Genomic DNA, 13,082 nt, shown 5'->3' with positions numbered 1-13,082 from the left:
TGTTTATTGGGTGCCTATCATGTCCTGGGCACTAGGTTCTGGGATAGGGAGCAATAAGCAAAACCAAGTCCCTGCCATTGGGGCTTCCCTCAGACCACACAGTGCTTGTGGGGCACAGAACTGTCAATGTCACTGAAATCCATGTGGCACCGGGCTGGGTCCAGGGAAGAGAAGAGGGAAGATTCTAGCTGGACTTGGAAGGGTGGGACCTAGAAAAGTAGAATTGAAGGGTGAGGACAGCACCAGGAGGGGGACATTGTAAGCAAAACTCAGAGGACAAAAGGCACATGGGCTTGTGACAGGATGGGAGCCGATGTCTGAGATGGAGGATTTATGTTCAGATGTAGGAGAAAGGATGAAAAAAGCAGGGTTAGCACCAGACGGTTCAGACCTGCACATGCTGAATCCCCCTGCAAGCCGTTCCCAGGGTTTTAGGCAGAGCCATTTCCAGAAGACTTCTGCTCTGGACCCTGGAGGTGCTGGGAGTGAGGGATGGGGCTGCCCATGGTCCGTGTGTGGCCGAAGCCACAGCTGCAAGCTCTCTTGCATCATCAGGCGAGTCACCCCAGGAAGCCAGGACACCAGATGAGGAAGGACAGAGACCCTTCCTGGGACAGGAGTGTGTTGGCATTGGAGGCCATACTCAACCAGAATGCCCGGGTTCCCTGGATGGATGCATGAACAAGGGGTCCGGGAATCACAGCTGTGCATTGCCAGTTACGGGCTGCATCTGGGTGCACAGCCATCCCTTCTGGTCTCCTGACACCTGCTCTGCCCCCTCTCTCTGCCTTTTCATGGTGAGAGAATGTTAGAGCAGGTGCCCCTTAGCCTCAGCCTCCTGTCGGCCCCTCCTCTGTGCCCAGTGAGAAACACCCGCCAGGGGCGGCAACTTGCTGAGAGTCACTGGGGGAACGGAGCTGGAACACTGGCCTCGGCAGGACTGGAACCCATGCTCCCAGTCTGCTCGGAGCTGGGTGGCCTTTACCTGAGCCTCAGTTTCCTTATTTGGGATAAGAGAAGAGTAGCAACCACCTCCCAGGGCCTATGGTGGTGATGAGGTGAGAAGGTTTTGCAGCCACATGTGCACATGTGCTACAGAGGCTAGGACAGTGACTAGTAATGGTTGAGCTGGGCCTGGAGGCCGTGTTTCCCGACTCCCCGGCTGGTGCTTTGCCACAGTGCCTTCAGCCCCCCCACAGCCTCAGGCCCCGGGGACAGCCTGGGGCTGCCCTGATGGGGGTGGCTCAGCACTGGAGGAGCCGAAGCAGGCCTCTCCAGAAAGGTTTCAGCGCTGCGTGCTCTGAGGGCACCTGCTCCCACCCCGACCTGCCTCCACTTCTCCGGGAGCATCTCCGGCTGCTCAGCCCAACCTGGCTCAGCTGGCTGTGCTGGTGGAGAACCTGGTCCGGCAGCTAGTTATAAATAGCCCCTGCACCCACAGGCTTGGCAGGGTGCTCCTGGCGTGGGTGCAGAGGACACTCGAGAAGAGGCACCGGAGTCGTGTCCTCACCACTGCAGGCCCAGAGCCGGCGGGAGGGCACCCGAGAGCAGGCTCCAGGGGCACATGGGCTGTGCAGCCCTTGGGTGGTGGCCAGGGCTTGGCTGCAGGTTTGAGGCACCGCTTCTTCTTTTTTTAAAATCCTCACCTGAAGACATTTTCTCCATTGATTTCTAGAGAGAGCAGAAGGGAGGAGGGAGAGAGAGAAGAGAGGAAAAACATCTATGTGAGAGAGACACAGTGATTGGCTGCCTCATACATGGGCCTTTACCGGGGCTGGGAAACTTGCAACCAAGGTACATGCCCTTAACTGGAATCGAACCCGTGACCCTTCGGTCCTCAGGCCAACACTCTAACCACTGAGCAAACTGGCCAGGGCAAGGCATCGCTTCTTTATCCTATGATCTGCGGTGGAGTAGGGAAGGTGGTGACTGAGAGGGCCTTTGAGGCCCTTTGGGGTTGGAGGCTGAATCGGGGGGTGGGCTGTGCACCTGTCTGATCTCTGTCTTTGAGCACAGCTCATTGGGGGCACCTGGGTCAAATCCTCATTCCAGGTGGGCAGAAGGGAAGGAGAGAGCAAGGCCCAGAATGTACCACCAAAGGGCTCTCAGCTGTTTCTAGGTCCCCACAACCCCAGCCTCCCGCCTTTTAGTGGAAAGCAGAGGCTCAATTCGAACCCCACAAGCGATAGACTAACCATGGACGGTTGAGATCACCTCCTTACTCACGGGTGACATGGAGTTGAAAATACCTGCCTTCTAGGACCGTGGTGAGGATGGAGTGAGGAAAAGGGCCCTAGAGCAGTGATGGCGAACCTGTGACACGCGTGTCAGAGGTGACACGCGAACTCATTTTTTGGGTTGATTTTTCTTTGTTAAATGGCATTTAAATATATAAAATAAATATCAAAAATATAAGTCTTTGTTTTACTATGGTTGCAAATATCAAAAAATTTCTATATGTGACACGGCACCAGAGTTAAGTTAGGGTTTTTCAAAATGCTGACACGCCGAGCTCAAAAGGTTCGCCATCACTGCCCTAGAGCATGTTTTGTTACTTTGAGTCAAGTGAGCCTGGAGGAGGCCATGAGGCTGTAACCCGCCCCTGCACACAGACTTTTCAGCTGACTCTGCTTCCTTTCTGTGTGTCCTCAGGCTGCCCCAGGCCCCACGCAGACACGCCAGGCCCTCAGCCCCAGCCTATGGACCTGCGGGTGGGCCAGCGGCCCCCGGTGGAGCCCCCACTGGAGCCCGCGCTGCTGGCCCTGCAGCACCCCCAGCACCTGCACCACCACCTCTTCCTGGCAGGCCTGCAGCAGCATCGCTCGGTGGAGCCCATGAGGGTAAAGATAGGAGCTCAGCCCCCAAACCCCCTCTCTCCCTTCAGCCTCCCCCTAGACCCTGTCTCAGTCCTTAACTCCTTGCCCCTTCCTGGGCGGCCAGCCCTGCCCACAGCTCTCCATGGACACGCCGATGCCCGAGTTGCCGGTGGGGCAGCAGGAGCAAGAGCTGCGGCAGCTTCTCAATAAGGACAAGAGCAAGCGAAGTAAGGATGGAGGCCTCCCGCCTGTGTCCATGGCCCACCCACCTGGGCACAGAAGGGCTGGGGTGGTAGTGACGCCAGCTCAGGTCGCCCTCTGCTTGCTGGGCTCTGTCTGTGAATGTAGGTGGGGTAGAAATGGGGGTGGTGTCTGAGGTGGGGCCTCGGGCTTGGCTCTTGGCTGAGGAATCCTGGGACACCTCGTACTGTACTAGGGGTGTGGAAAGGCAATGGGCAGAAAATGTGCAGGCAGGCCACCTGTCCACCCACTCCAGCCCCACTCATGGTTCCCCCCGCCCCCCGCAGGCGCTGTGGCCAGCAGTGTAGTCAAGCAGAAGTTGGCAGAGGTGATTCTGAAGAAACAGCAGGCAGCCTTAGAGAGGACAGTCCATCCCAGTAGCCCCAGCATTCCCTACAGGTAACGCGCTCTCCCACCTGTTCCCTCCTGTCCCTGCCATGCCCTCTCCTCCCTATAAGTCCACCTGTGAGCACTCATGTACCCTCTCCCAGCTGCTTATCACCTGATCCTTATGCCTCACCTCCCTTAGTAATACCTCCCCAGTCCCCTCTCCCAACTGACACCTGCCCTCCTCTCTTCTTCAGTTACCTCCCCACCCCCCACCTGAGGCTTCCATCTTTGTGCACACACCCACCCACACTGGCTTTCTTCTTCCACACAAGTCCCTTCTCTTTTCTGTGTCTCCCCTAAGCACAAAAGCACCCTGGTTCCTAGAGCAGGTTCCTCTCAGGGGAGACGGTCCCCAATGTGTCTGGGACCCTGGCTGCTGGTAGGGTGGGTGGCCCGATGCTGCCACCTGGAGATGGCCCCTGTTTCTGCCAGTCCCACCTGCCCCCCCTGCTGGCTGCCACCTCCTCTGGCCGGTCCGGTGGCCGTGCTGAGGAAGGGGCCTCTGCGGAATGAGGTTGCGGCCAGGCCTCTGGGCACCCCCATCCCTCTGAAGCAGCCTTGGCACTCACCCCACAGGACTCTCGAGCCCTTGGAGACAGAAGGAGCCACCCGCTCCATGCTCAGCAGCTTCCTGCCTCCTGTTCCCAGCCTGCCCAGTGACCCCCCAGAACACCACCCTCTGCGTAAGACAGGTGAGTGGGACAGGCAGGCGGGGACCCTTCACGAGTTAGGGGGAGGGCCTTGAACTGGGATGACTGGGAGGGAGGGCTCATGGGCAGAGGGGAGGAGGGTGGGTGTGGGGCCAAGTAATGCTGGTGCTCCCATAGTCTCTGAGCCCAACCTGAAGCTGCGCTACAAGCCCAAGAAGTCCCTGGAGCGGAGGAAGAACCCGCTGCTCAGAAAGGAGAGCGCCCCTCCCAGCCTCCGGCGGCGGCCTGCCGAGACCCTCGGAGGTGAGGGCCAGCAGCGGGGCACGGGCATAGGCAGGGGTGACTGATCTTGTCCTTTTGGGTGAGGTCCCACCGAGATGGGTCCCCTCCTCAGGGTTCCCGTGGGTGCTGGTACAGGGTGTGCCCTACACACTTGCCAGGGGTGAGTTGGGGCTGAAAGCCAGCCTCTGCTCTGTTGGCTAAGCTGCCCAGAAGAATTGCCTTAAAAAGTGTGCAAAGGCCCTGGAGACTAGTGGTGGCCTGCCCTCTTCCTGCCCTTCTGGGAGGAAAGCAGGAAGCAGAGGCGGCCCTCTTGGCTACTGGCTACTGCCTGGCCTCTGACTGTGCCTCCCTCTCCCCCCCACCCCCCTGCCCCCCAGACTCCTCCCCCAGTAGTAGCAGCACACCCGTGTCAGGGTGCAGCTCTCCCAATGACAGCGAGCACGGCCCCAACCCCATCCTGGGCTCGGAGGTAAGGCCCTGCTGGGTGGACTCTCAGGGGCAGTTCTGAGGCTCAGTCTTCCTCTCAGCAGGGGCCCTGGGGCTGCTGGGCTGCTGGGGCTGGGTGTTCTGGGGAAGGCGTGCCCAGGGGTGGAGGTCTGGGACCAGTGACCCCTGCCCTGCTCCCCATGGCAGGCGCTCTTGGGCCAGCGGCTGCGGAGGCAGGAGACCTCTCTGGCCCCGTTCGCCTTGCCGACAGTGTCCTTGCTGCCCGCAATCACACTGGGGCTACCCGCCCCTGCCAGGGTGAGTGGCTGAGGCGCCCTCCCCCATGCCAAGCTCCCCAGCTTCCTCTACTCCCTTCTCCTGCTGCCTCACCCATCGCCTTCACTGTTCTCTCTGCTGGGGCCTGCTCCCCTGTGACTCCTCCCCGCCTCTCCCCCAGGCTGATGGTGACCGCAGGATCCATCCAACTCTGGGCCCTCGGGGGCCAGTCCTAGGGAGCCCCCATGCTCCCCTCTTCCTGCCCCATGGCCTGGAGTCCGAGGCTGGGGGCACCATGCCCTCTCGTCTGCAGCCCATTCTCCTCCTGGATCCCTCAGTCTCTCACACCCCCCTGCTGACTGGTGAGTCCTGCTGCTTCCCCTGGGGAGGGGCTGGATCCCTGCACCCTGGTAAGGGCTGACCCCTCCGCTGCCCCATCTCTCTGTGCATCTCCCTGCTGAGTCTCTGCCCCCCACCCATGCCCTTGCTTCTTTCCATTCTTCTCCATGGCTCCCCCCTGATGCCACCCCCCACGTTCTTTCCAGTGCCCGGGTTTGGGCCCCTGCCCTTCCACTTTGCCCAGTCCTTACTGACCACCGAGCGGCTCTCTGGGTCAGGCCTCCATTGGCCGCTGAGCCGGACCCGCTCAGAGCCTTTGCCCCCAAGCGCCACCGCCCCCCCATCACTGGGCCCCCTGCAGCCCCGCCTGGAGCGGCTCAACCCTCACGTCCAGCTGATCAAGGTGAGGGGAACTGGGTAGGGGAGGTGGTAGGGGTTGCTTCACTGGGCCCACGGGGGCTGAAAGAAGAAGGGAGGATTTGGAAGGGCAGGGATCTGGAGGGCCGAGAGCTGCTTGGCCAATGGCAGCCCAGCCAAATCAATGGCCACCCAGCCCACCACGTCCCACCCCACACGCCACGCTCCAGCATGGCTTCTCAGCGGGCATCTTCCCTCCTCAGAGGTCAGCCAAGCCGAGTGAGAAGCCCCGACTACGGCAGATACCCTCGGCTGAGGACCTGGAGACGGATGGTGGGGGCGTGGGGCCCCCGGGGGATGACAGCCTGGCATGCAGGGGGTCGAGCTCGGGGCAGCATGAAGCCAGAGGCCCTGTTCTCCAGCAGCACCAGCAGGTATGGCAGTGCCCGAGTGCCCCTCAGTGGTGTAGTCAGAGAGATAGGATATCAGTGCAGGGAACAGCTCTGAGACCCACGGTGTCTGCCAGATCCACACACACACACACGCACGCGGTGCACATATGCACGCAGGCACACTTTCACTACACGTGCACTCCAGCCAGCCTGCCAGGCTCCGGGTGAAGCATGTCCCTTGTCCAGCAGGCTCCGGGTGAAGCATGTCCCTTGTCCAGCAGTGGGCCCAGCCTTTGATGGAGCCATACACATGCCTCCCCTAGTACTTCTCCCCGGGACCAGTACTGTTTCCACGAAGGTGGCTAGGGCAGGAAGTGGGGCAGAGCCAGGCTCAAGCGCGCTCACCAGCACTCCCACCGTGTGATCAAGCCACGGGGTAAGCGTTTGCTAGGGCTGCTGTCGCAAGTACTACACACTGGGCAGCTGAAGCAACAGCAGTGCATTGCCTCCGTTCTGAAGGCTAAAAGTCTGAAATCCAGGTGCTGGCAGGATTGGGTCCTTCTGAGAGAGGTGAGGGAAGGAGCTGCTCCAGTTCTCTCCTCGGCTCGTAGGCGACTGTCTTCTTCCTGTGTCTTCACCTTGTCTTCCTTCCGTCCATGTCTGTATCCCATTCCTCCTCTTTATACAGACAGGGAGTCATGGTTTAAGGCTCACTCTAATGGCCTCACGTTACCTTGGTTACCTCTGTAAAGACCCTGTCTCCAGTGAAGGCCACATTCCAAGGTGCCAGGAGTTAGGATTTCCTTCATCAATAAGAGTGGGCCCATCAGATGTGGTAGCAGTGGCTCACGCAGGTCCCCATGTCCTCGGGCAGGTGCACGGTCCTTGTCCCTGAGATCCCTCACCCGGGTTCTGGCTTTGGAGTCCCGAGGGCCCAGGGAGCTCGGGGGATGGGCCGGTCAGTCTGAGGTGCAGATCTTTGGGGGCTAGTGGGAGTAGAGAGCTTAGAGTCAAAGGCCGGAGCCTGGCTGGGAGGCAAGACTAGAGGCCTCACCCCTGGAATCACACCAGGAAAGGGGCCTGTTTGGAGGTTTCCGAGACGTTGGGCAAAAGCACAGGGAGTAGGATCCTGAGAACCTGGAGACTGAGGCCGCTGTGTCCCGCAGGTGTTCCTCTGGGAGCAGCAGCGACTGGCCGGACGGCTGCCTCGGGTAGGCACTGGGGACCCTGTGCTGCTCTCCCCGGCCCAGGGCGGTCACCGGCTCCTGTCTAGGACTCAGTCATCCCCAGCTGCACCTGCCTCGCTGCCAACGCCAGAGCCCCCCAACCAGGCCCGTGTCCTGCCCAGCTCAGAGGCCCCCGCCAGGACCCTGCCCTTCACCACAGGTAAGTCCTGGATTAGAGTGGGGCAGAAGGAAGGGCTTGGGACACACAGAGGCTGGGGCACGGGTCCATGTCTGCGTCACAGTACCACTCAGGACGAGGCCACAGCACACTTTCTTGGTCTCGCGAGACCCACACAGCGTCTGTGAAGCAGGGGGGTAGGTGGTGGTTCTCGTTTTACACACGAGAAGACCAGGCTCAGGAAATCTAAGGTGACAAGCTTGTGGCCAAATAGCAAGCTGGCAGTCAGAACGGGCTAAAAATTGTCAGGAGCTCCTGACAGCTAGTTCAGGCCTTTCAAAAATTACATCTATTGTTTTTGCTCTGCTTGGAGAAAGAGCTCAAAAGCATTTTAGAAGTTTTGCCCGGCCGATGTGGCTCCATGGTTGAGCATCGACCTATGAACCAGGAGGTCACACTTTGATTCCCCGTCAGGGCACATGCCTGGGTTGCAGGCTCGGTCCCCAGTGGGGGGCGTGCAGGAGGCAGCCAATCAGTGGTTCTCTCTCATCATTGATGTTTCTATCTGTCCCTTTTCCTTCCTCTCTGAAATCAATAAAAAATACTTTATTTTTTAAAAAGGCATTTTAGAAGTTTTGAAAAATGCAAAAAAAGCATAAAAATCAGCAATCAGTATCCCCCCACGCAGAGGTAGCCACTCTTAAACACTGCTCGATTCTGTCCTTGTCCTGGTCGTCTGTACACACACCACACACAACACCACATGTACCACAGACACAGTACCCCGCTTTATTCAGTTAACATATTACAAACACTTTGTGATATAATCAATCTTCAGAAATGAGGTTTGTATAGTGTTCCATCATAGTACTTTATTTTTATTTAGTGCACGGGGGCGGGGGGGTGTCCCTCAGCTTGGCCTGCACCCTCTTTCAGTCCAGGACCCCTCGCTCCTTACCTCCAGCCTGCTCGCTGCTCCTTAGTGCTGCCGTGGAGGTGGGAGAGGCTCCCGCCACTGCCGCTGTACTCGCCAGCTGTGAGCCCAGCTTCTGGCTGAGCGGCACTCCCCCCTGTGGGAGCGCACTGACCACCAGAGGGCAGCTCCTGCGTTGAGCATCTGCCCCCTAGTGGTCAGTGCGCATCATAGCAACCAGTCGTCCTGGTCGTTCCGCCATATGGTCGCTTAGGCTTTTATTACATAGATTTCTTACTGGCTGGGCAGTTAGACGGTTACTCGTTTTTCCTCATTTGAATTTCCTCGTACCTAAACCTTCATTCATCCCTGGGTCTGTCTCAGGGAGTGGCATCCCTGGGTCCAGTGGTGTGAGAATTCTGAAGACCCTGACATCCTAGACTTGCTGAAAGGGACGGTCCCACTGGCAGTGCACAGGGCCTTCCTAGGTGTTCGCTGATCAAGCTGAAACAGACACTCCCCAAAACCGCATCTGTCTTGTCACGTGGCCCCGTGTCGCTCTGGGCTTCCCAGCTCCCAGTTTTGGAGTTTCTGTGGGATTCTGTCTCCTCTGGCTCCTCCTATGTGAGTCAAGACATCCAGTGTGAGACCCCAACATCGGGCCTCCCTTTGTTAGGCTCTGAGTTCTTGATGTCGTGGAAAGGTAGTGGCCATGTGAGGAGGATCGGTGTCAGGAAGGTGGGGCCGAGTTGGTGTGCATGTGAGGTGGTGAGGCTGCCTGGGTAAGCAGCCGGTAGTGTGAATTCGTGGGAAGGGCCAAGGTGTAGGATGGGGTGTGGGGGGTGTGTGCCAAGCCTGGTTCCATGTGGGGGGGCACTGGGGACTCCCTGGGGTCCTGGCTCTGACCCCCGCACCCCCCAGGGCTGGTGTATGACTCGGTCATGCTGAAGCACCAGTGCTCCTGTGGAGACAACAGCAGGCACCCGGAGCACGCGGGCCGCATCCAGAGCATCTGGTCCCGGCTGCAGGAGCGGGGGCTCCGAGGCCAGTGTGAGGTGAGGAGGTGGGTGGGCGCTGTGGAATCGGGGAGGGAAGAGTAATGGAAGGGAAGGGGCCGAGGGCCTAGAGCCAGCATGAGATGAAGGAGGAGGCGGTGGTGGTATGGCAGGGAAGGGGGCAAGCAGGGCCTCAGGAGCTGCGTGGGCCCTTCCTCAGTGTCTCCGAGGCCGGAAGGCCTCCCTGGAGGAGCTACAGTCGGTGCACTCCGAGCGGCACGTGCACCTCTACGGCACCAACCCGCTCAGCCGCCTCAAACTGGACAACGGGAAGCTGGCAGGTAGGGCCCAGTGGTGTCTGGGACCCTCGGACCTCCGCTGGCTCACCTTGCCTACCCGTCGCAAATCTCTCCTGTCCCAGCTCTGCCAGCCTGTCCCCCCAGCATCCTTGACATCCCCACGCCTCCCCTGGCCCCTCTGCTGCCCATCCCCTCGCCTGTGCACCCACCCTGGCCCTCTTTCCAGGGCCTCCCTGTGTCCTGGCCAGGCCAGAGGCTGCGAGGGTTCAGCTCACACACACCGGGCCTCTCTCCACAGGGCTCCTGGCACAGCGGATCTTTGTGATGCTGCCCTGTGGTGGGGTTGGGGTAAGTGTGCCCGGGGTTCTCGAGCAGGCATTGCCGTGGGCTCTCAGGTCTCCTTTCCATGCCCCCAGGCCCCACCCTGCCTGCTTGTTCTTGTGGTTCTGCCAGACCTGGCGGGCCAGAGACTTTCCCATAATGCCCCTCTGCTGCCTAGAAGCGCCTTGTGGACAGGTGTGTCCTCAGCCCACCAGTATCTCCTAAGTGTGGAGCCTGTGCCTCACACTGAGAAGGTGCTTGGTAAATGCCGAGTGAGGCTCAGAGAGCAGGGCCAAGGTCATCCCTTCATAAGACCCCAGGGGTCAGGCCTGGCCACTCACCGAAGTGAGCCCTCAGGCAGAGTCGGGGCTGCCTGGGCTGGGACTGTGGGTGCCTCCAGTGTCCTTGGGGACTCAGGCACTTCCCTCCCACTCCCCACTTTCCTCCCTCCCTCCTCACACTGCTTGGGGGGCTTCCGGCCTCCCTAGCAGTGCCCGCCTTGCCTGAAAGGTCCCCACAGTGGTTGCCCGCCGGTGTGTGGAGGCAGGGGATGGAGGCCTGGTTTGGAGGGAAATGGGAGCTTAGCTGGGGGGACTGTTGGGAGCCAGTCAGCGCCCTATTCACAACTTCCCATTTCTTGCCACTTTCTGATTTTTCCAACTGTTTTTGCTTCTGTTTTCTCCTCCCTCCTCTCCCTCTCTCTCTGTCTCTCTCTCTTTCTCCAGCCTCTTGAGACTCTCTCTGCCTTCCTCGCCTCTCTTGGTTCGCCTCGCCCTCCCCATCTCCCCATCATGCCCCCCGGCCCCTCCCTAGCCTTGAGGCCCAGGGACTGGGTTTGGGGGGCCTCCCAGCCTGGGCTAGGGGCCCTGAGTGGAAGACAGTGGTGCAGACGGCCCCTCGAGCTCCGACGTCCCGCAGGGCCTGAGCAGAGCCAGCTGGGGCTTAAAACCCCCTCCAGGCCCAAACCCCAAGTCCCGCCCAGGTAACGCCATGCCCCCTCCTCTGACCGGGGAGGCAGGCGCCATGCCGCCAGCGCAGTGCTGGCCCCAAACGGGCTGGTGATGTGGACTGAAGCTGGGAAGGAGACGTCATGCTGGGACTGGGGGATACAGGAGGCCTTGCCTTTGGGCGGTGGGGCACTGGGGAGGCAGCACTGTCTGCCCAGCTCCCTGCCCCTGGGGTCCTGGCCATGGGGTGGGCACCACCCATGGGCCCTGGCTCCCGTGGGAAGCCTTGGATGATGCGGGCCCTGACTCTGGCCCCCACAGGTGGATACTGACACCATCTGGAACGAGCTGCACTCCTCCAATGCAGCCCGCTGGGCCGCCGGCAGCGTAACCGATCTGGCCTTCAAAGTGGCTTCCCGCGAGCTGAAGGTAAGACATCTGGGTTGAAGGTGGGCAAGCCATGGAAGGAGGACGCAGAATGAGGCAGCCGGGGGCCCAGACCCAGGGCCCCAACATCTCATTTCTCTTGGATAGCACCACAGGGTTTTGGAAGGGGAATCAAGAGCTCTGGGGACCAAAATGAGATTTGAACCGTAGGTTCATGGTACTTGGTGGGGAGTCCACCACTGTGACCCTGGGCCTTTGGTCTCTAAGAGGCACAAGACACAGGTCATGATCACCCAGCATCATTTAACATAGACCCAGTGTGTGACTGTAGGCAAGTTGCAGAAGTCTCTGGACCTCTGTGCATTGGCAGATTGTTTCTTTGCAGTGTTGAAGTTTTTTGGGGTTTTTTTAAAATTGATTTTTAGAGAGAGAGGAAGGGAGAGGGATAGAGATATAGAAACATCAATGAAACATCGATTGACTGCTCCTGCATGTCCCCTACTGGGGATCAAGTCTGCAACCCAGGCACGTGCCCTGACCGGGAATTGAACCATGACCTCCTGATTTATAGGTTGATGCTCAACCACTGAGCCACACCGGCCGGGCTCCCCCTGCAATGCTGAAGTTTTATAGACTGGGTTGGTACCTGGGCTGGACACCTTACAGGGGCTTGTCCTGAAGTCCCCCCCCCCCACCCCGTTGTTTAGGAGCTCAGCCCAAGGTGGTCACGGTGTCCTCAGCGTCAAAGCCCTTTGGTGGGCCTTTGCAGTTAAGGGCACAGAACTGGGTTTAGAATTCTGGCTCCACCATTGACAACCAGGCAACTGCACAAATTGCTTAACCCACCTAAACTTCAGATTCCTCCTGTCTGTAAACTAGCGCTAATAATAATGTTTATCTCATGGAGATGTTATGAGGATGAGATCCAGTGTTTATAAAGAGCTTAGCACAGTGCCAGGCACGTAGTTTTGGCCCAATGAACAGCTGTTATTACAAAGTGCTAACAGCCAGGACACACCAGGCGGGGGTTTCTCTGCTCGCATCCAGCCTGAAAGCAGAGGATGCCAAGCCTGGGGGCTGAGTACCGGGCACTGCAGACCCATCCTGGTCCTGGGAGGAGCTGGGGCTGTGGGCATGTTTATGGAGATGGGGTCAGAGGGCTGGCCCTTCGGTTGATAAGCATTCTTTCCATTTCCAGAACGGTTTTGCTGTGGTTCGGCCCCCAGGACACCATGCGGACCGTTCCACAGCCATGTAAGGTCTGGGGAAGGCCTAGGTGGGATGGGCCTTTTGGGGCTGGACCAGGCCAGGAGCGGGTAGAGGCGGGAGGCCGGACAGGTGGAGGCGCAGGAAGGATTGGGCTGTCAGGACTTCCCTTTCCTCCTCCCAGGGGCTTCTGCTTCTTCAACTCCGTGGCCATCGCCTGCCGGCAGCTGCAGCAACAGGGCAAGGCCGGCCGGATCCTCATTGTGGACTGGGTATGTCCTGGTGCCCAGCCCCTTCAGACCCAGAGCCCTGTGGAAAGAGTTCTGAGCCTGGCGTCAGGAAATGTGGCTTCATGTCCTAGTTCTACACTGGCCTCCCGAGCCTCCGTTTCCCCCTTGTATAAAAGGTGGGAGAAGGCCTTCAGCCATAACAGACTCCCACAATGGGAGGAAGGAACCATTTGAGTGCTGTCTTTTGGCTCTGTTGGCTTCTTTCTGCGGCT

General features: G+C 59.3%; 2 protein-coding genes across 17 annotated transcripts in view; one reads left to right on the top strand and one right to left on the bottom strand.

Moving 5' to 3' along the window:
- Nucleotides 1-13,082, bottom strand: part of SLC48A1 (solute carrier family 48 member 1) — a 31,369-nt gene that overhangs the window by 2,974 nt on the left and 15,313 nt on the right. Inside the window, exon 2 of the mRNA XM_023756301.1 lies at nucleotides 1,647-1,671. Coding sequence (XP_023612069.1) covers nucleotides 1,647-1,671 — 25 coding nt within the window. The remainder of the gene's footprint in view (nucleotides 1-1,646; nucleotides 1,672-13,082) is intronic.
- The window catches only part of HDAC7 (histone deacetylase 7), a 43,901-nt gene that overhangs the window by 23,633 nt on the left and 7,186 nt on the right, over nucleotides 1-13,082 (top strand). For 9 of the 16 annotated variants that reach the window (XM_023756290.1, XM_023756297.1, XM_023756295.1 and 6 more), the window contains 17 exons: nucleotides 2,653-2,840; nucleotides 2,941-3,043; nucleotides 3,344-3,455; nucleotides 4,023-4,138; nucleotides 4,274-4,399; nucleotides 4,756-4,847; nucleotides 5,012-5,122; nucleotides 5,262-5,442; nucleotides 5,626-5,822; nucleotides 6,040-6,210; nucleotides 7,335-7,554; nucleotides 9,347-9,480; nucleotides 9,641-9,761; nucleotides 9,946-10,067; nucleotides 11,309-11,416; nucleotides 12,573-12,628; nucleotides 12,765-12,852. In XM_023756290.1, coding sequence (XP_023612058.1) covers nucleotides 2,653-2,840; nucleotides 2,941-3,043; nucleotides 3,344-3,455; nucleotides 4,023-4,138; nucleotides 4,274-4,399; nucleotides 4,756-4,847; nucleotides 5,012-5,122; nucleotides 5,262-5,442; nucleotides 5,626-5,822; nucleotides 6,040-6,210; nucleotides 7,335-7,554; nucleotides 9,347-9,480; nucleotides 9,641-9,761; nucleotides 9,946-10,067; nucleotides 11,309-11,416; nucleotides 12,573-12,628; nucleotides 12,765-12,852 — 2,246 coding nt within the window. Of the gene's footprint in view, nucleotides 1-2,652; nucleotides 2,841-2,940; nucleotides 3,044-3,343; nucleotides 3,456-4,022; nucleotides 4,139-4,273; nucleotides 4,400-4,755; nucleotides 4,848-5,011; nucleotides 5,123-5,261; nucleotides 5,443-5,625; nucleotides 5,823-6,039; nucleotides 6,211-7,334; nucleotides 7,555-9,346; nucleotides 9,481-9,640; nucleotides 9,762-9,945; nucleotides 10,068-10,765; nucleotides 11,023-11,308; nucleotides 11,417-12,572; nucleotides 12,629-12,764; nucleotides 12,853-13,082 lie in introns of those variants that run through there. The other 7 variants (XM_023756291.1, XM_023756299.1, XM_023756293.1 and 4 more) reach the window with 5 other exon arrangements.

This window comes from Myotis lucifugus, unplaced genomic scaffold, assembly GCF_000147115.1.
Source record: "Myotis lucifugus unplaced genomic scaffold, Myoluc2.0 scaffold_91, whole genome shotgun sequence".
Taxonomy (NCBI): domain Eukaryota; kingdom Metazoa; phylum Chordata; class Mammalia; order Chiroptera; family Vespertilionidae; genus Myotis; species Myotis lucifugus.
Note: the sequence above shows the minus strand (reverse complement) of the source record. Positions and strands in the feature narration are given on the sequence as shown.